This window comes from Mytilus galloprovincialis, chromosome 5, assembly GCF_965363235.1.
Source record: "Mytilus galloprovincialis chromosome 5, xbMytGall1.hap1.1, whole genome shotgun sequence".
NCBI lineage: Eukaryota > Metazoa > Mollusca > Bivalvia > Mytilida > Mytilidae > Mytilus > Mytilus galloprovincialis.
Window position 1 is genome coordinate 22,194,179 of NC_134842.1, and position 24,456 is coordinate 22,218,634.

A 24,456-nucleotide genomic window follows, 5' to 3' on the forward strand; every position below is an offset into this window, starting at 1 on the left:
ACACAATCATACACATTCAAGTTTTGAAATCGACAATTGTCATCGTCATTGGAATGCAACTGGAATACACATTCTGAGGTCACACAGGTTCAAACAATACTCAGTCCGGCAGTGGGCGGAGCTTTAAAGCGATATCTGTATAGTATACAGATACAGCATAGCGATATCTGTAGGGCTGTATCTGTATAGTAGGACACCCAATTGCAGGATAAAATCAGATAATTGTTTATTTTAATGACATATTCATGCGTATTGCGATCACCGGATTTTTACGAGGAGGGTTACGCTCAGGTCACTATGCATACGGAAAATATGTCGGCGAATTGCTTCCTGGAAGCAAGCAATTAAAAATAAGTAAACTTCTTCTAAATGTGGACAAATTAAAGAATTTTCCTCAGAAAAAAGTATATGTACAGTATTCACCTCAGAAACTTACAAAACCTTTGAATAGACTTATTAAGAAGGGATATAATTACGATACTGTTGTCAAGTCATTAAAGATTGCATATTTTGGCGTTAATATTGAGTCACTGATAAGGTCTTTGCATCGGAACTAAACACATTTATTCTAAAAACAGTTGTTGGCATGACACGGGTTATGTTCTTCTCATATATGTTATGATGGTATGATACTAAACCCCTAACGGGAAGGATTGTGCCTGATGTTCATATGATGAAATCATAATCTTTCAGTCAGTTTAGTTGAAGTCTGGAGCTGGCATGTCATAACTGCTAGTAGTCTGTTGTTATTTATGTATTATTGTCATTTTGTTTATTTTCTTTGGTTACATCTTTTGACATCAGACTCGGATTTCTCTTGAACTGAATTTTAATGTGCGTATTGTTATGCGTTTACCTTACTACATTGGCTAGAGGTATAGGGGGAGGGTTGAGATCTCACAAACATGTTTAACCCCGCCGCATTTTTGCGCCTGTCCCAAGTCAGGAGCCTCTGGCCTTTGTTAGTCTTGTATTATTTTAATTTTAGTTTCTTGTGTACAATTTGGAAATTAGTATGGTGTTCATTATCACTGGACTAGTATATATTTGTTTAGGGGCCAGCTGAAGGACGCCTCCGGGTGCGGGTATTTCTCGCTACATTGAAGACCTGTTGGTGACCCTCTGCTGTTGTTTTTTATTTGGGCGGGTTGTTGTCTCTTTGACACATTCCCCATTTCCATTCTCAATTTTACAAAAGTTTTATAATGAAAACTATCCATTTAGTTATAAAAAACAGATGTATATTTTTTTTTAATTTGAGGTTTCATATGACTTTAATAGAGATAATCTGAAAGCACAAAAAGTATGTAAGTTGCATGAATTTCCGGAAAATTAACCTTGATCGGAAGTTGGAATGGTGATTATATTATTGATATTCTATTTTTTGTCATTACCAAACACCGGTATGCTTTTTACTCAGACTATATCTGAAACTGAGTGTGTGTAACTATTTTGTTTATTCAAAAGAACCACAGTCAATAACGACTAATACGTAATAAAAAGTAAGTACGAGATCAGAAGCATTTACCGATTGATTGAGAGTCTAATCCTTTTTTTTGTCTCGGGTCATTTTTTAGGTCGTCAAACAAATTGTACTAGTTCAAGTAGTTGGCATTTCTATAAATGTCCTCCTGGTTAGTTTGCAATTTAATGTCTATGTTTATATTGTTTACATGTGCTTTAATATTTTATGTAATTGTTTATAGAGTGGGGTGCTCATTTTCGCCATATCTTTCCATGTTTTCTTCAGTTTATGTTCAGGTCATGCTTTCGAGACGCGACGGCCATACTTCCATGACGGCCCTAGGATGTGTCGGCCATACCGTCATATCGTCCATGGGACATATCGGCCACACATTATGAGACGTATCGTCCACACTTTTAATTTTTTTTTTATTGAGTTTATTACATAAATTTAATACAAAAAATAAGTATTTGTTCATAATAATAACAAAAATTTAAATAAAAGCGAAATATGGTTTTGATTTCTCATTGGTGCTGGTTGAAAGTTACGGGAATTGTTGTCTCATTTTCTTATTTTTTATTATCTTCTTATTTTGATTTTATTATTAACTATAAAATATATTACTAAGAATTAATACCTTCTACATCATTGCTTGTCCTCAATTTTTTACAATGTAGCAGTAAATGATTTAGGGTTTCATTTTCCGAGTTACAGAAATAGCATATCGGAAAAACGTTACTAAAATTTATATATCAAACAATCATTTAGACAACAATATGATATTTTAATATTTTATTAGATTAAACACATTCATTTACGTAAATATATAATGAGTAAACAAATGATATAACAAAAATTAAGATGAAAAATAATGTAAAAACGGTATAATTTATTTAAAAGTTATAATAACCATCTATAAGTATCAAAATAATTCATCTGTAACATTTAAAAAAAAAAAAAAAACCATGGACGATACGTCTTTACAAAGTATGGCCGTTTTTGTACTATGGCCGTTTCATCTTTTCGGGGTATGGCCGTTTCATCCTATGGCCGTCATGGTAGTATGGCCGTTACGTCTTGCATCGCAGGTCATTATGTTTTTGAAGTATACTGATATTTCTGTATGAAGATAACTTCAAATGCAAAATATTCTTAGCTTGAAAACGTGTTTGTTTTGAGAAAAATCATGTGAAAAGTTGGATTAAAGGGTGTTTGAAATTTCATGATTTTTTGTCAACGGGGGACACATATTCGCCGTTTTTACACATCTATTTAAAACAAAATAACTGCAGCTTTAAACAATATTTATCAAATAAAATAGATGAATAGCAGACATTTGAAAGGTGTAAAAAACTGAAATTTAGGGCACTCAGTCAAAGAATTCATAAGAAATACTTCTTTGAAATCTTTTTTTTTCATTCAGGAAATTGGCTGAAAATCGTAGTCCGTTTTTCGGTCCTTTGCAGGTAAGTGCAGAAATTTGGTCTCAATTTCCAAAATAATCATAAAATTGTTATAAAAGTATAATTTATCGGCATATTTCTGCCATTTCAGCCATCCTTTGAAGTTTTTACACCTCAAAATCATAAAACGGCGAAATTGTGTCCACGGCGAATATGAGCGCCCCACTCTACATATATATTCTCTGTAACTATGTAATTTGTAGTTAATGAGAAATAAAATTCGTTCAGTGGAGAACTTTAGAAACCAATTTGTGATCTATAGTTTGCCTTTTAAAAAATGGTTAACTTTAAACCTTATTTACTCTTAATTTATTTTGCAAAGTCATTGAATCTACAATGGACAGGATGCTAGATTACTAAAAGACTTTTGTGAAAAGTGGTATTTTGTTTCATTTGCATGAATGGTCCCTTGCCTAACCAATTATAACAGACTCTCATCAGAAAAGAAGAGGATATAATAACATTGTTAACCCCAGATGACAGCTATCCATGTTGCTAGAAATATAGATTCCACAACTGTAACAAGTGTATTACGATATTTCTCCACTTGAGACAGTTAAATTTTAATATTTGAGGCTTGCTGAGCTTTTTAAATAATTAAAATTTAACTGTTGAGAGTGGTGAAATATCGTAATAAACGAGTTACAGTGGTGAAATCCGTTTCTCTTATGATTTTTATCCTTCCTTTTCAAAGATTTGATGAAAGTTGTGTACTTTTGATGTGACGTCATCAGACATGGTCTCCTTTTTTCATGACGTCACAATAAGAAAATTCAGAAGAAAACAAGAAAATTTAACGTCATAATTAAATTTTAACCAATCATTTGCTGAGAACAGATTTTTCACTAGTGAGGAGAAATATTTTTCTCACACTGGAGTGGTCAGGAAATGTGAAAATAGCACAAAAATTAGAGAATCTAGATTTATCTTTTTTGCAAATATTTTATTTTATTTTAGAATAAAAGTGTCATGTCGTCAAAAAAATCCAATGGAGTCGTCCCTGGAGAGGAGGCCATGCCAATCAATGAGGACGATACAGAATATAAGAAATTGTATGAACTGCCAACCATGCGGTACAGCAATATTGTAATCCTAATAGTTACTGTTGACACCATTGTTTCTATTGCATTATGGGTAACAGGTAAACATTAATTGTTAAGTATGACACTAGTTATTTATCCTCAGTCCAGAAAAAATAATGTTTGTGTGCCCTAACCTTTATTACCCAGAAAATAGCTGCCTACTAAAAATCTTTTGTTAAATTGTCCTGTGAAAAAGTTTTTTTCATCAGATACACATGTACATGTATATGCACAAAGACTTTAATTTATATAAAACATCTGGCACTATAATTTCTCTTTACCGAAAAAAGAATAATGCCTACCTACATTTACCTAACTATCCACTGTCTCTGACTTGGTAAGGGTTCGGGCAAATCAAAATATTTCTAAGTGTAGCCTCGTCTACTGTGTTAGGAAATGGACCATCAGTTTATTAGGTATTAATAGTGAACTATATGAAGGTAATTGGTATCTGCAGTGATCAACCAACAAAAAAATTAAAGTACATGTAGCATACATTTTCTGTAAGCGATTGTTTTTGTGTTTTGATCGATCATTAAATAAGCAATAGAAAAATTAACAGGAATAACCAACAATAAATAGTAGCAGAACAAACCTAGCAAACCAATAACTTCTAAATCTTAAGCAAAACACACATGTTAATAAAGACAAATATAAACAACAAAAAACACCTAGTCAAGGTATAGGCACTTAATGTGGTTGGATTAAACTAGTTTATGTTTCTTACAATTTAGTCTCCATATATACTGTGTCTAAATTAATGATTTGGTTTGTTAAACATAGACCATCGCAACGAACTAACAGATGAAAAGGATTACCTTGAATGACATAATTTTAAAATAATTGATTATCATGAATAACATTGAGAACTTTCATTTTCCAGGAGGCAATACCAAGTATTTCGTCGACAACATAACAGATTTCCATCTAACAGAATCAGTTTTTGACTTAGCATTAGTTGCAGCGAGTAAAATGATATTTTACGTAACAGTGCTGGCATTTCTGGAAACTTTTTCATTCAGACAGATAGATAAACCATATGACTTTGCCTTAATTCAGAAAATAAAAGTTTTACATGTGACACTGATCGTCTTCAGTCTATTAGTTTTTGGATTCACGGTGACTAAAGGTGGATTTGTACTTTACAAATTTATAAATGACTCCTCTTATAGGAAAATGCATGCTGAGTACAATGCATTGGTTATATCAGCTGTGTGTTTTAGTTTGATAGAATTCATTGCGTCAGTGCTTAGTTTTGGAGCAATGAGAACGCTGAAGGTGATTCGGATTACCCGCCGATTTAATGATCAGGGTGTCGAGATTGATGAAGAAGGGAAAACCATTCTGAAGAAAGTTAGCCTTCAAAGACTCTTCTTGTTAGCTAAACCAGTAAGTCATTGTAATTTGTAATGGCATAACTTAAATCACTAGATAGTAATTTATAAGAGTTAAAATAATTTCCAAACTTAATTTCAATAACTGTACAAAGGGAAACAATTTAGTCTAAAATACATCAAATCTCTATCATCTGAATAATTTTCAACTTAATATATCATATTTATGTAAAGTAGTCTCTGTATCACAATTTAAGTTATTTTTATGCCCCACCTACGATAGTAGAGGGGCATTATGTTTTCTGGTCTGTGCCTCTGTTCGTCAGTCCGTTTTTGGTCAAGGTAGTTTTTGATGAAGCTGAAGTCCAATCAACTTGAAACTTAGTACACTTGTTGCTTATGGTATGATCTTTCTAATTTTAAAGCCAAATTAGACTTTTGACCCCAATTTCACGGTCCACTAAACATAGAAAATGAAAATGGGAGTTTCAGGTTAAAGTTTTTGGTCAAGGTAGTTTTTGATGAAATTGAAGTCCAATCAACTTGAAAGTTAGTACATATGTTCGCTATAGTATAATCTTTCTAATTTTAATGCCAAATTAGATTATTACCCAATTTCACGGTCCATGGAACATGGAAAAGGATAGTGCGAGTGGGGCATCCGTGTACTTTGGACACATTCTTGTTATTATTATATATATACTGATGTACATTTATAATTATTAATCTAAAGACAATTAGACAATAAAAATTTACCTACAATATGTACATGTACACACTCCATTTAATACTTACATGAAATTATAATTGGCATCTTTCACTGCTTATGTTAAATTTTGTCTAAACATCTTTGTGTAAAAAGTAAGGCTTTGTTATAGAATTATATGTCAAAGTTTTTTTCTCTAGGAATGGGGATTTATAGCAGGTGGCACTATAGCATTAGTAGGATCAAGTGGCAGCCAGATGGCAGCACCGTTGTTCTTTGGTAAGGTCGTAGATGCTGCACAGACAGATATGGGTAAGTATTAAACGGTCATAGGATTTTACTTCAATACCACTACCAGACAAAAAATATATAGATATAGGAAAATGTGGTATAAGTGCCAATGAGACAACTCTCCATCCAAGTAAAAATTTATAAAAGTAAATCATTAAAGGTCAAGGTAGGGCCTTCTACACAGCGCCTTGGCTCACACCGAATAGCAAGCTATAACGAGTCCCAAAAATTACTAGTGTAAAACCATTCAAACGGGAATGTTTACTCTCTTTTTTTTTTAAATTGTGTACATTTATATAGAGAAAAAAGTGTTTTTACATGAAAGTTGTCACAACAATTCAGAAATTATTGCAACTTTATTTGTTAATTCGAAAAATGTGACATGACCATTTTCTAAATATAAAAAAAACTTGCATTCATAATTTCAGTAGTGACTTTCCTTCACAAAATGTTTACAATTGCATTAATTGGATTTTGTATGTTTACCAGGAATTAGATATATTCTTTCCACGAAATAAACGAAATTAAATCCTCCACGAAAATTTCTGCTTTTACAGTATTTACTATAAAAAAGAAGATGTGGTATGTTTGCCAATGAGACATCTCTCCACAAGAGATCAAAATGACACAGAAATTAATCACGGTATGGCCTTCAACAATGAGCAAAGCCCATACCCCATAGTCAACTGTTTGTTTTTATTTTACTTTCTTTTTTGCAGCGGAGCTGACCCGACTTGTGATTATTCTTGTGATTATATATGTAGTTGGCTCGATCTTTGCCTTCTTTAGATCATGGTTGTTTACATTGGCGGGACAAAGTTTTGTGTCCAGGTTGAGAAAGAAATTGTTTGCACAGATCATAGAGCAAGAAGTAGCTTTCTTTGATGAGAATAGGTTAGTAAAACTCATTTGTATAGCTTTATATATATATATTAAATTTAAAAAATGTTTAATCAATGATAAAAAAATGTACCAAATTATTGAAATTGAAGAACAAAGGTTTGAAAACTAAAAGGATTTAGGATGGCAAGCAGACATCCAAAGGCAAAAATAACTAAAAGATATCCAGAGGGCAACAATTGACAAATGTCTTATACAAAATATTTGAATGTCTATCAAGGATACTGTGAATTTATTATTATTCGTTGAATACCAATTTTTGTGGATTTCGTGGGTACAGGTGAACCACAAAATTAAATGTTCAAAGAATAACAAATTTTCTAAAGGCTTGTATGCAAACTTCTGCAAAACCATGAAATTAAATATCCAGGAATTCTCAAGTTGTCCCTTATCCACGAAAATTGGTACCCACAAAAATATATGAATCTACGGTAGTGTAAAAAGATATTGATGGGGATAGTACACTTTAGTCTATATCCAAAATCTCCTTTTATTAGCTCAACTGGCCTGATGGGCCAATTGAGCTTTTCTCATCACTTGGCTTCCGTCATCCGTCGTCCATCATTGTCTGTTAACTTTTACAAAAATCTTCTCCTCTGAAACTCCTGGGCCAAATTTAACCATACTTGGCCACAATCATCATTAGAGTATCTAGTTAAAAAATGAGTCTGATGACCCTGCCCACCATCCAAGATGGCTGTCATGGCTAAAAATAGAACATAGGGGTAAAATGCAGATTTTGGCTTATATCTCTGAAACCAAAGCATTGAGAGCAAATCTGACAAAAAATTGCTCATCAGGAATAGATCTATCTGCTCTGAAATGTTCATACAAATCTGACAACCCGTTGTTGGGTTGCTGCCCCTGAATTGGTAATGTAAAGGAAATTTTGCAGTTTTTGATTATTATCTTGAATATTATTATAGATAGAGATAAACTGTAAACAGCAATAATGTTCAATAAAGTAAGATCGACAAATAAGTCGTCATGATCAAAATTGTCAGTCGACCCCTTTAGGAGTTATTTTTAACAATTTTTTGTAAATTTTTGTGATCTTTTACAAAAATCTTCTTCTCTGAAACTGCAGAGACAAATTTAACCATACTGGACCATAATCAATATAAGGGTATCTTGTTTAAAAAAATTGTCTGATGACCCCGCCTTCCAACCATCATGGCCGACATGGTAAAAAATAGAACATAGGGGTAAAATGCAGTTTTTGGTTTATATCTCTGAAACTAAAGCATTTAGAGCAAGCCTGACAGATTGCAAAAATGTTCATCAGATTTAGATTTATCTGCCCTGAAATTTTCAGATGAATCCGACAACCCGTGGTTACTGCCCCTGAGTTAGTAATTTTACAGAAATTTTGCAGTTTTTTTGTTATCTTAGATATCATTATAATATCTATACTGTTAATTATGATTTTAACCTTATTTTACATGATTTCCAAAGCATCAGTAAATACAGATGAGCGACACAGGCTCTTGAGAGCCTCTAGTTCTTATTTGCTGGCATATTGTCTTAATCCCAAATTGAAATTAGGTATTATACAATGTAATAGATTTCATATTGATTTAGTGGACATTTAAAATGAAAGCCTTATTATATATTTATCATTATTTGATTGTAGAACAGGAGAATTGTGTAACAGATTGGCCTCTGACACACAAGTTTTACAGAATGCAGCAACTGTAAGTACAATGAAGTATGGCAATATAGGAAAGTTGTATGTGAAAAATCAGATAGGCGATATACGAAAGGCTATTAAACATCACCAGGCACTGTAAATTGTGTGTATTGGCATACAATATATTTTTATACAGTGAAGTATACATGGCGTTGATCATGTATAATATCAATTTCTTTAAAACGTTTAAACAGCTTCATAAAGCACCATGTTTGTCTATTGATAACATTCTATTCTTGATTGCTGGTAACCTGATTTTAAATCTGGTATTTTCTGCCTATTTGCTGAACATGCAGCTTGTGGTGTAAAGAGTTGAGACTGGTCTGCTAAATGTGTGCAAAATATTTGATATCTAGCAGACATACTGTCAAGTGGAATTTTACTACTTAGAAGGAAAACATAAATACATCACATCAACAATTTTATTTACTATAATATGCTTCCAATTCTTCCATTGGTAGATTTCTTGTTGGTTTTAAAATCCAATTTTGATATAGACAGTAGGATGTCAGACCAATAATACCTGTTATTTAATAGACAATATGATAAATGTTACTTAAAAAATGTTTCATGGTAAAAACCAATCAAATAAGCTTAAGCTGATTAGCAAAAGAGATAATCAAACTCATTTTACAACAAGTTCCAAAATAAGTGCTTAAAATATGTACTGAAATTTAATATTAACAGGTTTTTATTAATGCGAATAATGCCACTGGACAAGTTTTGCAATAATAAGAACCTGCATTCTTATACTTGTATACATATTTTCCAGAAATCACAATAACGAATATCAAATTTTGCCAATTTTTCAAAAAAGCAATAATAAATGCATGCAATAATTTCTGAATTTACAGTATTTAAGCTTATAGTCAGATCAAATAGTCATACACAAAGTGAAGTCAGATTTGCATTTTACTTTCTTTCAGGTTAACATATCAATGTTGGTGAGATATATTTTCCAGCTGGTTGGTTCTTTAGGTTTTATGTTTTACCTGAATGCTGCCTTGACTGGTGTATTGTTAGCTGTTGTCCCGTTTGTTTCCATATCAGCAGTGAGATATGGTAAGATCTATATTTTAAAGTTGTTGTGTATAAAAAATGTATTTATCCCTCTTTAATGGAAATGGATTTATTTTTTGTGCATCATGAAAAAATAGTATTTTTAGTGGATATTTGATTGCATGGCTAATAAGCATATTCTGCAAACAAGCCTTAATAATTATAAGAGCAACATAATACACCTACATAGTTTGTGCAATACACTTTCTCCACTATGGATGGTTAAATTTTCAATATTTAAAAAGCTTGGCAAGCCTCACCTTTTAAACTTAAGTGGAGAAATATCATATCACGTTTGATGCAGTTGTAGAAATATATATTCAACAACTGCAACAAGTGTATTACGATATTTCTCCACTCAAGAGACAGTTAAATTTTAATATTTAAAGCGTGAGGCTTGCCGAGCTTTTTAAATAATGAAAATTTCACTGTTGAGGGTGGAGAAATATTGTAATACACGAGTTACAGTTGTGGAATATGTTTCTCTTATGATTTTTATCCTTCCTTTTCAAAGATTTGAGGAAAGTTGTGTACTTTTGATGTGATGTCATCAGACATGGTCCCCTTATTTCATGACGTTACAATAAGAAAATTCAGAAGAAAACAAGAAAATTTAACGTCACAATTAAATTTCAACCAATCATTTGCCGAGAACAGATTTTTCACTAATGAGGAGAAATATTTTTCTCACACCGGTCAGGAAATGTGAAAATAGCACAACAATTAGAGAAACAATATGAATGTATGTTTCTTTCAGGAAAATTTGTACAGAAAATGCAGAAGAAATTTCAGGATAAGTTAGGAGATGCAGGAACCGTTGCTGAGGAGACATTGTCAAGTGTTAGGACAGTAAGGTCATTCTCTGGAGAAGCAAAAACTGTAAACAACTATGGAAAAGAAATTAATGAAAGTTACGATATTGGCAAAAAACTTGCATTAGCTTCAGGTAGGATTGATATGTTTTCTGAAATCTACTCAAGGATTTTTTTTTCATGACTTCATACTGAAGAGAAACAGATCTATAAAAATGAAATATATTTTATAGTAGGAGATAAGGATTTATTTCTGTCTGTAATTGATCAGTTGATGTCTAAAACTGAAGGTCACAATGGTCTTCTGTTCGGAGGGGGAAATGTCTTATGATGGTTTTTGTTTATTTACCAATCTTTTGTTCTAAATGAATCTTAATCATACATATTCATGTTTATAAATTGATCTTTATGGTTTACACACATCTCATTATAAATTTTCCCTTTATATGTTTTTAGTACTATTAACCTTATCACAAATTGGCTGCCATTACTGAACATCACAAATGTTACCTTATAATGTTGGTGTAATAATAGAAAATATCTGATGCCACAAACAAAAAGTGATTGTTGTATAACATCAATAGTTCAAGTTTTACAGAATCCCAAATAGCTACAAAGTATATTATTATGGGATAAAAAAAAATACATTCTTGTAGACACAAATTCATATGATCTAATATTAATTTATCAGAATATTTTTTATGTTATATTTTTACAGGTGGTTTCCAAGGTCTGATTGGATTATTGGCCCAGGGTGCTATAGCTTTATGTTTGTGGTATGGGGGTAAACTGGTCTATGATGAGGCACATGGTAAACATACAGGACTAACTCCTGGTGTACTAACATGTAAGTTCTTACAATTACTCCTTAGTACTTGTATGTTCAATAGGTATTTCTTACTCCAACTCCTTGTGTGTCAACATGTATATCAGGTAGGAAGGTGTTACTCTACTCAAAAATACTTTAAAAAACTCTTAGATTACTTATGTGTAAGTTAGATGAAAAAAATAATTCTTACTTAATATTACATACACAATTGACTTCTGCTGAACTAACCTGTCAATTATATGGAAAGGGTATTGTTTACACATTTTTCATCAATTCATAAACATGAATAAATGACTACTGATGTACTGATAAGTAAAGTAGTTGGAAAAGATCATTTCATTTACTTAATTTTTAAAGATTGAACACCAAGTTCCAGTTTTATGTATTCAAACATTTATGGATAAAAAGATAAAGTTCATATTAGTCTAACAACTCTTTTTTACACCAGTAGCATCCAATATCATTCAACCTTTGACTAGATGCTCTTTTTAACTTTTCAGCATTTCTTTTGTACACATTACAAGTAGCCATGGCCTTTGCTCTGATGTCCTCATTGTATGGTGATTTCATGTCAGTAAGTATTGTTGTATAGACAGATATTTTAAGACATTTAGGGACAATAAATGAAAAAAGACATATATAAAATTATGGAAATGATTTTAAGGAATACAAAGCGTTAAGGTTATTATCAAAATTATGTGTGCAGTATTCAAAAATTTACAACACACTTCATTCATATAAGATACTAAAATGAAGAGTTGTGTTATTATTGCCAGTGAGACAACAAGGATTTATCCAACTGCATGTCACCATACAACCTTCAATAATGAGCAAAGCCAATACAGTATAGTGAACCATAAAAGGCCTGAAATCTAATACAGATTTCCAGAATAGCTGCATCTGCATGATTACTAAAAAAAACAATCAAAAACTCAACCCATTGGACAATTTCAGCATTTAAAAACCAAATTCATTAATTAATACAATTATATGTCAAAACTGTGCATTTGCAAACCTTCTAATCACTATTGAGTGTGTTATTTACCCTAATCATAAATTGTTGCCACTTGATTTATCCATTTTTGCAATTTTAGGAAATCTGCTTTAGTTCTAAAAATAGATCATTCAATCAAATTACTGATCTGGTTTGGAATTTTTAAATTGCTTGCCCTTGCTAAAATATTGCATTCTCTGTATAAGGGAAAAGGACCAATTAATAAAAACCACAAGAGAATTGGAGACAAAATAAAATGTTTATGTTTCCAAAAAAGTTGGCAAAATGTATTCCATAAAGTGCTATGGTTGGTTCATAGGACTTTCTATTGTCTTGCAGGCTTTAGGAGCATCAACAAGAATATTTGGTTTGTTAGAAAGGACACCTGGTATTCTAAATGAAAATGGAATGGTACCAGCACAACTTACTGGACGTAAGTCATTTGATATTCTGACTTACTGTGGATTTATTATTAATCGTTGGATTCCAATTTTCATGGATTTTGTGGGTATTGTACAAATGAACAATGTAAATTAAATGTTCAAGGACTGACAAATTTTCTTAAGGCTTGTATGCAGACTTCTTCAAAACCACAAAATTAAATTTCCACCAACATGCAAGTTTTCCATAATCCACAAAAATTGGTACCAACAAAAATAAATGAATCATCAGTAATTATTTATGATTAACTTAGTGCAATGTACTCACAGTATTTATAAAGATAAGAATATGTGATATGATCGCCAATGAGTCAACTCTTTACAAGAGACCAAATGAATTAGAAATTAAAAATAATAGGTCCCTATCATGTTAAGTTGACCATATTATACAGTTATTCTGATTTGACCATTTACAGGTGTAAGATATGGATCAATTTCTACTATTTTCTTCACATAATATCAGTTAAACTAGCTCTGTCAGGTAATGGTAGATAAATTGCTTTTAGAAATGTTTTTAAGTGAGCATAGCCAGTCCAAAACTCAAGTTTTTATGCCCCAGTTGTAGCAGAAGAGGCAGTATAAGTTTTACCCTTGTCTGTCTGTACATACATACTTACATCTGTACATTCCAAAGTTGGTTTCCATTCTCTTTTTCTTAACGGTTAAAATAGTCATAGAGCCTTATGGCTTTTAAAACGTCTATATATATATATATAATTTATAAGTACGTCTGAGTCAGTAACACACGGCCAGCTAAAGCTCTTTTTTAGCTCACCTGGCCCGAAGGGCCAAGTGAGCTTTTCTCACCACTTGGCGTCCGTCGTCCGTCGTCGTCGTCGTCCGGCGTCGTCCGTCGTCGTCGTCGTTAACAATTTACATTTTGAACTTCTTCTAGAGAACCACTGAATGGAATGGAACCAAACATGGCATGAATGTTCCTTATGAGGTGCTGACCAAGTGTTGTTACTTTGTAGCCGATCCATCATCCAAGATGGCCGCCAGCGGGGGACTTAGTTTAACATAGGACGCTATGGGAAATGCATACAAATGACTTCTTTTAGAGAACCATTGAATGGAATGAAACCAAACATGGCATGAATGTTCCTTATGAGGTGCTGACCAAGTGTTGTTACTTTGTTGCCGATCCATCATCCAAGATGGCCGCCAGCCGGGGACTTAGTTTAACATAGGACCCTATGGGAAATGCATACAAATGACTTCTTTTAGAGAACCACTGAATGGAATAAAACCAAACATAGCATGAATTATCCTTATGGGGTGCTGACCAAGTGTTGTTACTTTGTAGCCGATCCATCATCCAAGATGGCCGCCAGCGGGGGACTTAGTTTAACATAGGACCCTATGGGAAATGCATACAAATGACTTCTTCTAGAAAACCATTAAATGGAATGAAACCAAACATAGCATGAATGTTCCTTATGGAGTGCTGACCAAGTGTTGTTACTTTGTAGCCGATCCATTATCCAAGATGGCCACCAACGGGGACTTAGTTTAACATAGGACCCTATTGGAAATGCATACAAATGACTTCTTCTAGTGAACCACTGAATAGAATGAAACCAAACATGGCATGAATGTTCCTTATGTGGTGCTGACCAAGTGTTGTTACTTTGTAGCTGATCCATCATCAAAGATGGCCGCCAGCAGGGGACTTAGTTTAACATAGGACCCTAATGGAAATGCATACAAATGACTTCTTTTAGAGAACCACTGAATGGAATAAAACCAAACATAGCATGAATGTTCCTTATGGGGTGCTGACCAAGTGTTGTTACTTTGTAGCTGATCCATCATCCAAGATGGCCGCCAGCGGGGGACTTAGTTTAACATAGGACCCTATGGGAAATGCATACAAATGACTTCTTTTAGAGAACCACTGAATGGAATGAAACCAAACATGGCATGAATGTTCCTTATGAGGTGCTGACCAAGTGTTGTTACTTTGTTGCTGATCCATCATCCAAGATGGCCGCCAGCCGGGGACTTAGTTTAACATAGGACCCTATGGGAAATGCATACAAATGACTTCTCTTAGAGAACCACTGAATGGAATAAAACCAAACATAGCATGAATGTTCCTTATGGGATGCTGACCAAGTGTTGTTACTTTGTAGCCGATCCATCATCCAAGATGGCCGCCAGCGGGGGACTTAGTTTAACATAGGACCCTATGGGAAATGCATACAAATGACTTCTTCTAGAGATACACTAAATGGAATGAAACCAAACATAGCATGAATGTTCCTTATGGAGTGCTGACCAAGTGTTGTTACTTTGAAGCTGATCCATTATCCAAGAAGGCTGCCAGCGGGGGACTTAGTTTAACATAGGACCCTATTGGAAATGCATACAAATCACTTCTTCTAGTGAACCACTGAATGGAATGAAACCAAACATGGCATGAATGTTCCTTATGTGGTGCTGACCAAGTGTTGTTACTTTGTAGCTGATCCATCATCCAAGATGGCCGCCAGCGTGGGACTCAGTTTAACATAGGACCCTATGGGAAATGCATACAAATGACTTCTTTTAGAGAACCACTGAATGGAATGAAATCAAACATGGCATGAATGTTCCTAATGTGGTGCTGACCAAGTGTTGTTACTTTGTAGCCGATCCATTATCCAAGATTGCCGCCAGCGGGGGACTTAGTTTAACATAGGACCCTATTGGAAATGCATACAAATGACTTCTTTTAGAGAACCACTGAATGGAATAAAACCAAACATTGCATGAATGTTCCTTATGAGGTGCTGACCAAGTGTTGTTACTTTGTAGCCGATCCATCATCCAAGATGGCCGCCAGCAGGGGACTTAGTTTAACATAGGACCCTATGGGAAATGCATACAAATGACTTCTTTTAGAGAACCACTGAATGGAATAAAACCAAACATGGCATGAATGTTCCTTATGAGGTGCTGACCAAGTGTTGTTACTTTGTAGCCGATCCGTCATCCAAGATGGCCGCCAGTGGGGGACTTAGTTTAACATAGGACCCTATGGGAAATGCATACAAATGACTTCTTCTAGAGAACCACTAAATGGAATGAAACCAAACATAGCATGAATGTTCCTTATGGAGTGCTGACCAAGTGTTGTTACTTTGAAGCTGATCCATTATCCAAGAAGGCTGCCAGCGGGGGACTTAGTTTAACATAGGACCCTATTGGAAATGCATACAAATCACTTCTTCTAGTGAACCACTGAATGGAATGAAACCAAACATGGCATGAATGTTCCTTATGTGGTGCTGACCAAGTGTTGTTACTTTGTAGCTGATCCATCATCCAAGATGGCCGCCAGCGTGGGACTCAGTTTAACATAGGACCCTATGGGAAATGCATACAAATGACTTCTTTTAGAGAACCACTGAATGGAATGAAATCAAACATGGCATGAATGTTCCTAATGTGGTGCTGACCAAGTGTTGTTACTTTGTAGCCGATCCATTATCCAAGATTGCCGCCAGCGGGGGACTTAGTTTAACATAGGACCCTATTGGAAATGCATACAAATGACTTCTTTTAGAGAACCACTGAATGGAATAAAACCAAACATTGCATGAATGTTCCTTATGAGGTGCTGACCAAGTGTTGTTACTTTGTAGCCGATCCATCATCCAAGATGGCCGCCAGCAGGGGACTTAGTTTAACATAGGACCCTATGGGAAATGCATACAAATGACTTCTTTTAGAGAACCACTGAATGGAATAAAACCAAACATGGCATGAATGTTCCTTATGAGGTGCTGACCAAGTGTTGTTACTTTGTAGCCGATCCGTCATCCAAGATGGCCGCCAGTGGGGGACTTTTGAATGAAATTAAACATGTTCCTTTCCTTATAAATGAGGTTGTGTTGTCACTTTTAGCCAAATTTTATATTTTTTTATATGATTTCAAAAACCCAAGTAGAATCAGGTGAGCGATACAGGCTCTTGAGAGCCTCTAGTTTTAGAGCCCAGGTGGTCGTGTGGTCTAGCGGTTTGGTGTCACGATATCACAGTAGCATGGGTTCGAATCCCGGCATTTAGACATTCAGTTCATAAAAATATATATGTATATGTTTTTTAGGAGTCCAGTTCAAGAATGTTTGTTTTACATATCCTTCCAGACCAGAATCAGAGGTTCTAAAGGTAAACATTTTTTAATATTCAGCAGAAGACATGTACATGGATCATCCCAGTTTCATGTTCTCTCAAATTCAGATAAATCATGTGAACATTGTTGTAATAAATTTACAGAGTAAAGCATTGAGTTGTCTACTCAACCATGATCAAATAATTGGATTATAAATGTTTACAGATTTAAAATTTTGACTGATTTATATTTAAGAAATAATTCATGAAAGCCATAGATTGTTGGAAATTTACACATGACCTGGGCCGTGATATTCGAATTTTATCCTGAGCGTTAGCAATCTATGGCTTCCATGAATTATTACGATTCTAATAGGATAAATACGGTCATTAAAAAACTGAAGCGAGGGTAGGTATGCTGTGTGTGTGGCTGTTCTTTTTTACTCCCTGTTAGATAAATCTCAAATATCTTTATAAATATGTAGCTTGCGTAGGTTATTTCGTGAATAACCGCTAGAAATAAACTTTTTAATTCTTTAAATTCTCAAACCCAACATTTGCCATTTTTAATTTACATGTTTTTCTCATAAGCTTCCGTCAAATCCACAGCTGACATTTTGTAACTAAGGAGCCGCCATGTTGACTTGCTGAAATGAGTAAATATGCGAATAATGCAATAGAATAGAAAATAAAACAAAACCTACCTCAAAAATCAGTTTTAATACAATATCATACCAATTCTGATGGTTCACGTAACAGAAAACTTTCAACTTTAGTGGTTTCATTTGTATGACGTCATGTTTTGGAATGACTTAAATGCGCCAAAAAGATTAATAGACTTTCGCGGAATTTTATTTTATTTTTATTTTGTTGATTTCTCCAAGCTCTTGTGCATTTCTTCTTTTTATTATGAATACGAATAAGAATAAAAGTTATTTTGTCTTTTTTTAATTGCACTTTTTAAAACAATACAATCGGCAATGGGTCTGCAAATAGGTTCCAATATATGTAGATTTACGCGGGAAGTATATTGTAACAGCCATTATTATGTATCTGTATATATCTGAGTCTGCGCTAAGTATATTTTATCGAGAATTTTATCACAGTGTTGTTTACAAAGCCAAAGAAGCACGTCATATTAGAATTGAATGTAACTTCCACATAACATAGGAATTCCAAAAGTTTTTAAGATTAAATTTTACACTACTTTCTATAAGGGCTATTCCATTAAAATATATGTGTGAGGTTTGGAAGGGACTTTGAAAATATCCCTAAAACCAAGAACCATTTTTATGCCCTACCTACGATAGTAGAGGGGCATTATGTTTTCTGGTCTGTGGCTCCGTTCGTCTGTGTGTCCGTCTGTGCGACCGTCCGTTCAGGTTAAAGTTTTTGGTCAAGGTAGTTTTTGATGAAGCTGAAGTCCAATCAACTTGAAACTTAGGAGACTGGTTGCTTATGATATGATCTTTCTGATTTTAAAGCCAAATTAGACTTTTGACCCCAATTTCACGGTCCACTGAACATAGAAAATGAAAGTGGGAGTTTCAGGTTAAAGTTTTTAGTCAAGGTAGTTTTTGGTGAAGCTGAAGTCCAATCAACTTGAAACTTAGTAAACTTGTTGCTTATGATATAATCTTTTTAATTTTGAAGCCAAATTAGACTTTTGAAGCCAAATTAGACTTTTGACCCCAATTTCGCGGTCCACTAAACATAGAAAATGAAAGTGGGAGTTTTAGGTTAAAGTTTATGGTCAAGGTAGTTTTTGATAAAATTGAAGTCCAATCAACTTGAAACTTAGTACATATGTTCCCTATAGTATAATCTTCCTAATTTTAATACCAAATTAGATTATTACCCAATTTCACGGTCCATGGAACATGGAAAAGGATAGTGCGAGTTGGGCATCCATGTACTTTGGACACATTCTTGTTTAGATAATTTTGCATAATAGTAATAGACGCATACTGAAGAAAAAAAACCATGACCCACATTTAACAATTAAACTTCCCTTCCTACCCTCCCAGATACATTTTAATGGAATAGCCCTTATTCTGTATGCATTTAAACTAGTTCTGACCAGCTTCGATAAATTTTGATTCACTACACTTTGATTAAATTTGTTGTGTTTACTTTCCTACCATATTTATTGAAAACATTGTACGTGACATGCTTTAAATCAATAGAGAAACGGGTTCAACAGTTATTACCAAATTTGATCACAATATTTATCCTCTCTAAAAAACATCCAAACTATTTGTTTGGTTACATTTTGTAATCAACTGTCTGGTTTAGTAGATTCTGTATTTCTATTACCCCTTACATTTTACTATCTTTTCATAGAGTATATGCTTCACAGTAGAACCAGGAGAAATGGTAGCTTTAGTCGGCCCATCAGGGGGAGGTAAATCTACCATCGTCAACATGATAGAGAGATTCTATGATCCCAGTGAAGGAACAATATACTTAGGTATGTAGAAACGACATTAACTTTACATACAGTGAAAATATCAATGAAGTTTTCCAACATATTCACATTTGTTTGTCCCTGCTGAAGTGGATGGGGTATTAAGTTTTACCCTTGTCCGTCTGTATGTCCGTCAATACGTACATCCCAAAGTTGGTTTCCATCTCAAACTTCAGTTTGCCTACACCAAATATTATGAAACTTATACACAATATTCATTACCACAAAACTAAGACCAAGTTTGAATTTTGGTGGCGTCACTATAATCGTTCTAGAGTTATTCCCCTTTATGAACGAAAAAATTGCTGAATTTCTTGTTTCCATTCTCTAACTTTAGTTTGCCTCAACAAATTGCAATGAAACTTATACACAATGCATATTACCATAAAATACAGATCAAGTTTGATTTTTTGGGGCGTCACTTACTGTTCTAGAGTTATGCCCCTTCACATATGGAAAAATTTCTGAATTTATCGTTTCCCTTCTTCAACTTTTGATTGCCTCAACCAAATGCTTATTACCACAAAATAAAGATCAAGTTTGAATTTTGGGGTTGTCACAAAATTTTCTAGCGTTGTACCCCTTTACAAATGGAAAATTGCTGAATTTATCAGTTCTGTTCTTTAAATTAGGTTTGCATCAACAAAATTTTATGAAACTTATACACAATACTTATGACACAAAACTCAGATCAAGTACAAATTAAAAAAAAATTAAATGACGACTTGAGAAATATAGAAAACTGATAGGGAATATAAGCTTTATCTTTTGTGAAGATCCTGAATAACCAAACCATTTTACTTCTTCTTTATATGCAAAATATATTTTTATGCCCCCAGCGTAGCAGAGGAGGCCTTAAGTTTTACCCTTGTTCAACTGTTTTGGCTATCTGTACATTGTTTCTAACCCTAAATTAGTTTTCATTCTCTAACTTTAGTTTGCCTCCATCAAATGTTACGAATCTTATACACAATGCTTATAACCACAAAACACAGATCAAGTTTGAATTTGGTGGAGAATTTTTACCATTCTGGATTTATGTTTCTTCATATCGTTATATACAAGCGGGGGGATCATCTGTGTCCCATGGACACATTCTCCATTTATTTTATTTTGTTCACATCCAAGGACAATGAATAACAAAAGTTTATAAGATCACAACTTATGTATATATTTTATTTTATTGATACTTGTGATAAGGGTATTGATCTGATCCTTTGAGATTAGTAAAACATAATCAACAAGAATGTGTCCTAAGTACACGGATGCCCCATCGGCACTATCATTTTCTTTGTTCAGTGGAGCATGAAAATGGGGTTAAATCTAATTTGGCAATAAAATTAGAAAGATCATATCATTAAAAACTACCTCGACCAAAAACTTTAACCTACCTTAACCAAAAACTTTAATCTGAAGTGGGACAGACAGACAGACAACGGACAAACGGATGGACAAACAAATGGACAGACAGACAAACAGAGCAGAAAGCAAAATAATGCCAAAATAAATGGGGCATAAAAATATGCAATACTATTATTTTAGATGACTATGACCTGAAAGAATTAGATCCTCAGTGGTTTAGAAAGAAGATATCTATGGTCAGCCAGGAACCAACATTGTTTGCCTGTTCTATTAAAGAAAACATTGCCTTTGGTGTCAACGCAGATATCAGTGAGGTATGTGGAATACATTTTGATAATTTGCCAGGGGAAATCTCACTGACAGAGTGCTATGATACTTCTATATAGTAATATGTATAGACCATTTTGCTCAGCATATAGGATCGATCAGGGGAAATCCAAGGTTTAAAGAAAGGGTAGTGTAATTGTCATTAATGGGAAAAAAAAACATTTGATGATTTTATGCAATAAAATTAAGTCTTTCTGATTAAAAAAAAGGAGATGGGGGCATGTCATAAGCCCTCAGTACACCTCCTGAATCTGCCACTTTTAAATCCTTTTCTCTATTTTAAAGTTCATTCTTAATTGGTATGCAAAAAGTTGAAATTTGAACTCACACAATATAAGATGGTGCCTACAACCCCATTTGTTTTGTTGCCATTATTATCTTTGAAAATTGTTAGTATATGATTATCTTTGCGTTCTAATCTTTTTGCTTATCTAAAATACTATGTACTATTATTTAGACATCTTGATGCATTCAATAAACTTAAACACATTATAAACCCCATCCCTGAACTTGTTTGTCATATTGGAGTCTTCATAAAACAGTCTGTAGAACTGAGGGAGTCAGACCCGTGTCAGGCAAGGTTATGATTGTGTTTTTTACATACATTTATAATTGAACTCTAATGTTCTATTATTCTATATATTGTATTGTATTATTTTGTATTTCATTGTATTACATTGTATTTCATTGTATTGCATTGTATTGCATTGTATAGTATAAAATTATTGTTTGATTGTATTGCTTGACCCTCATGGGTGTAATTTTGCAATAAAGATTATTAAGATTATTATTATTTTTTCACATTTATTGCTTTAATGCTAGACAAATATATATTCTAACAGTCGAAAATGTATAAAAATAATGGAGATAAATATCTCATTTATAGTAGTTGTCTGTATTTATGTATGAATTCAATATGAATATTTGTACATGTATATTATATATAGAGAGATATTTATTATTTAGGTAGAGGCAGCTGCCAAGCAGGCTAATGCCCATGAGTTTATACAGACATTTGAGAAAGGCTATGACACCTTGGTAGGAGAGAGAGGTGTGAGGTTGTCAGGAGGACAGAAACAAAGAATTGCCATAGCTAGAGCACTTATAATGAATCCTAAACTTCTTCTGTTAGATGAGGTATGGAATAGGAAATATAACAGTTGACTAAGGACTAAGGACATTAATAGTATATAGTTTAAACCCTATAACAGTAAAAAATTAAAAGTGTTATTAGAAATGTTGTTTATTTATTTAACAAGTAATATATAAATAAGAAGATGTGGTATGATTGCCAGTGAGATAACTCTTCACAAGAGAAAAATATGACATAGAAATTAACAACTATAGGTTACTGTACAGCCTCCAACAATGGACAAAGCCAATACTGGATAGTCAGTTATAAATGCCCCGAAATGACAAATGTAAAACATTTCATACAAGAAAACCAAGGGCCTAATTAATGTACCAAAAAATGGAAGGAAAGGCTAATATGTAACACAGCAACAAATGACAACAGCTGAATTACAGACTTCTGACTTGGGACAGACACATACATACAGTTTTCATCATAAGGGCCTTACTCATGGGAGCATTTGAATTTATTTTTTTTCTAATTTCATTACATTTATTAAAATGATTAGGAAATATTTTACTCAAATTTGGAGATATGTATACCATTCTTATAGCATACATGATTCTGTTTATATCTTAGGCTACCAGTGCATTAGATGCTGAAAGTGAACATTTAGTACAAGAAGCTATAGACAGAGCTATGAAGAGTAGAACTGTTATTGTTATAGCACATAGATTATCTACCGTCAGGAATGCTTCTAAGGTAAAGCAACTATAAACAGTTTTAAAAAGGGGGGGGGGGGGTTTCCAGCCCCTACTTTTTTATCGAAGATCATTTTTGGTCTTTAGAACAATTTGCAATGTCACTGCTATTTTGATTTCAGTTTTTTAAGTTTCCAATGTGACTAATTTTATTTCTAAATCATACAGAGAATTGGAAAAATTAATGGATGTTTAATGTTCAGGTGGCAATCTTCTTAGTTTAGTCAGCATAAAAAAAAACATATTTGAAAAATGCAATATGACTATGAGCTATGCATTGCAATTATATTTTTTTATATGTTAACATACAAGGGTTGTAATGAAGAAATCACTCCTCATATATGTGTATATTATTCTGAATCAAAACCTTCTTGGTCTTTTCATTTACTCCTGTTTGCTACATGCAATTCTCTTATTTATCAGCCCCTTTTTAAACACACTGATATCATGAATATTTGATAAGAAGAAATTTGACACAATTTTATTTTTAATTTTAGGACATGCTTAATTTACCTTTATTAAATATATACTTAGTTTCACACAACATTAGTTCACATTATATTTCTTTATATACTTTTTAGGTAATAGTTATAGACAAAGGCAGTATAGCAGAGAATGGTACACACGATGAACTGATCGCTAAAGGTGGTGTCTATAAGAAGCTTGTCTTACGACAGTTGACAGCTGGTAATAGGTCAGAGCCAATCAATGACACAAATGAAGACAGCAGTTGATGAACAAATAGTCCTAGGATTGTCATTTGTTTTTAATTAACATGTGTTTTTGAAGTTGTAGTGTGCCAGGAAAGACTTAATTGAGCGAATAACAGTTTTAAATCATATCATGACCATAAGAAAATTTAATTTACATCACCTTATTATGCTTAGAACAAATATTGTGTGCACTATGCAGCCATGCTATCTTTATTTGAATATGATTTGAGTTAACTAATACATGTACAGGGCTCACGCTACCAGGCGACTTGGGCGAAGAAGTCGCCTTCCCGACCGTCACTTCGCTTTCCCCGACCCCCAAAAGCGAAATCAAGTCGCCCTGTTCTTGACGATACTCGCTTTCAGTCGCTTCCGTCATCGGACATTTTCAATTTTTACCAAGTTGATGAAACATCAATTTTTTATTGATAATTAAAGAAGTTCAGACATAAACGATTCATTATCTTTAGAAAAGAGGTTGAAGCATTGTCTTCCCAGTGTGTAGCAGGTTATTTGATAAAAATACAACTTTTTATCACTTCATGCATTTTCGCAAGTTCCGGTGCTTGTTACTCGAAAACGTACATCAAC

General features: G+C 33.6%; 1 protein-coding gene across 1 annotated transcript; it reads left to right on the forward strand.

Moving 5' to 3' along the window:
- Positions 1–1,373: 1,373 nt before the first annotated feature.
- On the forward strand, positions 1,374–24,105 carry LOC143075403 (uncharacterized). Its single transcript, XM_076250796.1, has 17 exons — positions 1,374–1,502; positions 3,886–4,069; positions 4,894–5,399; positions 6,251–6,362; positions 7,061–7,235; positions 8,875–8,935; positions 9,858–9,993; positions 10,748–10,936; positions 11,521–11,649; positions 12,132–12,205; positions 12,965–13,058; positions 17,159–17,220; positions 19,507–19,633; positions 21,173–21,306; positions 22,286–22,456; positions 23,031–23,153; positions 23,734–24,105. The coding sequence occupies exons 2-17, from the start codon at positions 3,898–3,900 to the stop codon at positions 23,884–23,886; spliced, it is 2,418 nt and encodes an 805-aa protein (XP_076106911.1). The 5' UTR covers positions 1,374–1,502; positions 3,886–3,897; the 3' UTR covers positions 23,887–24,105.
- Positions 24,106–24,456: the final 351 nt, after the last annotated feature.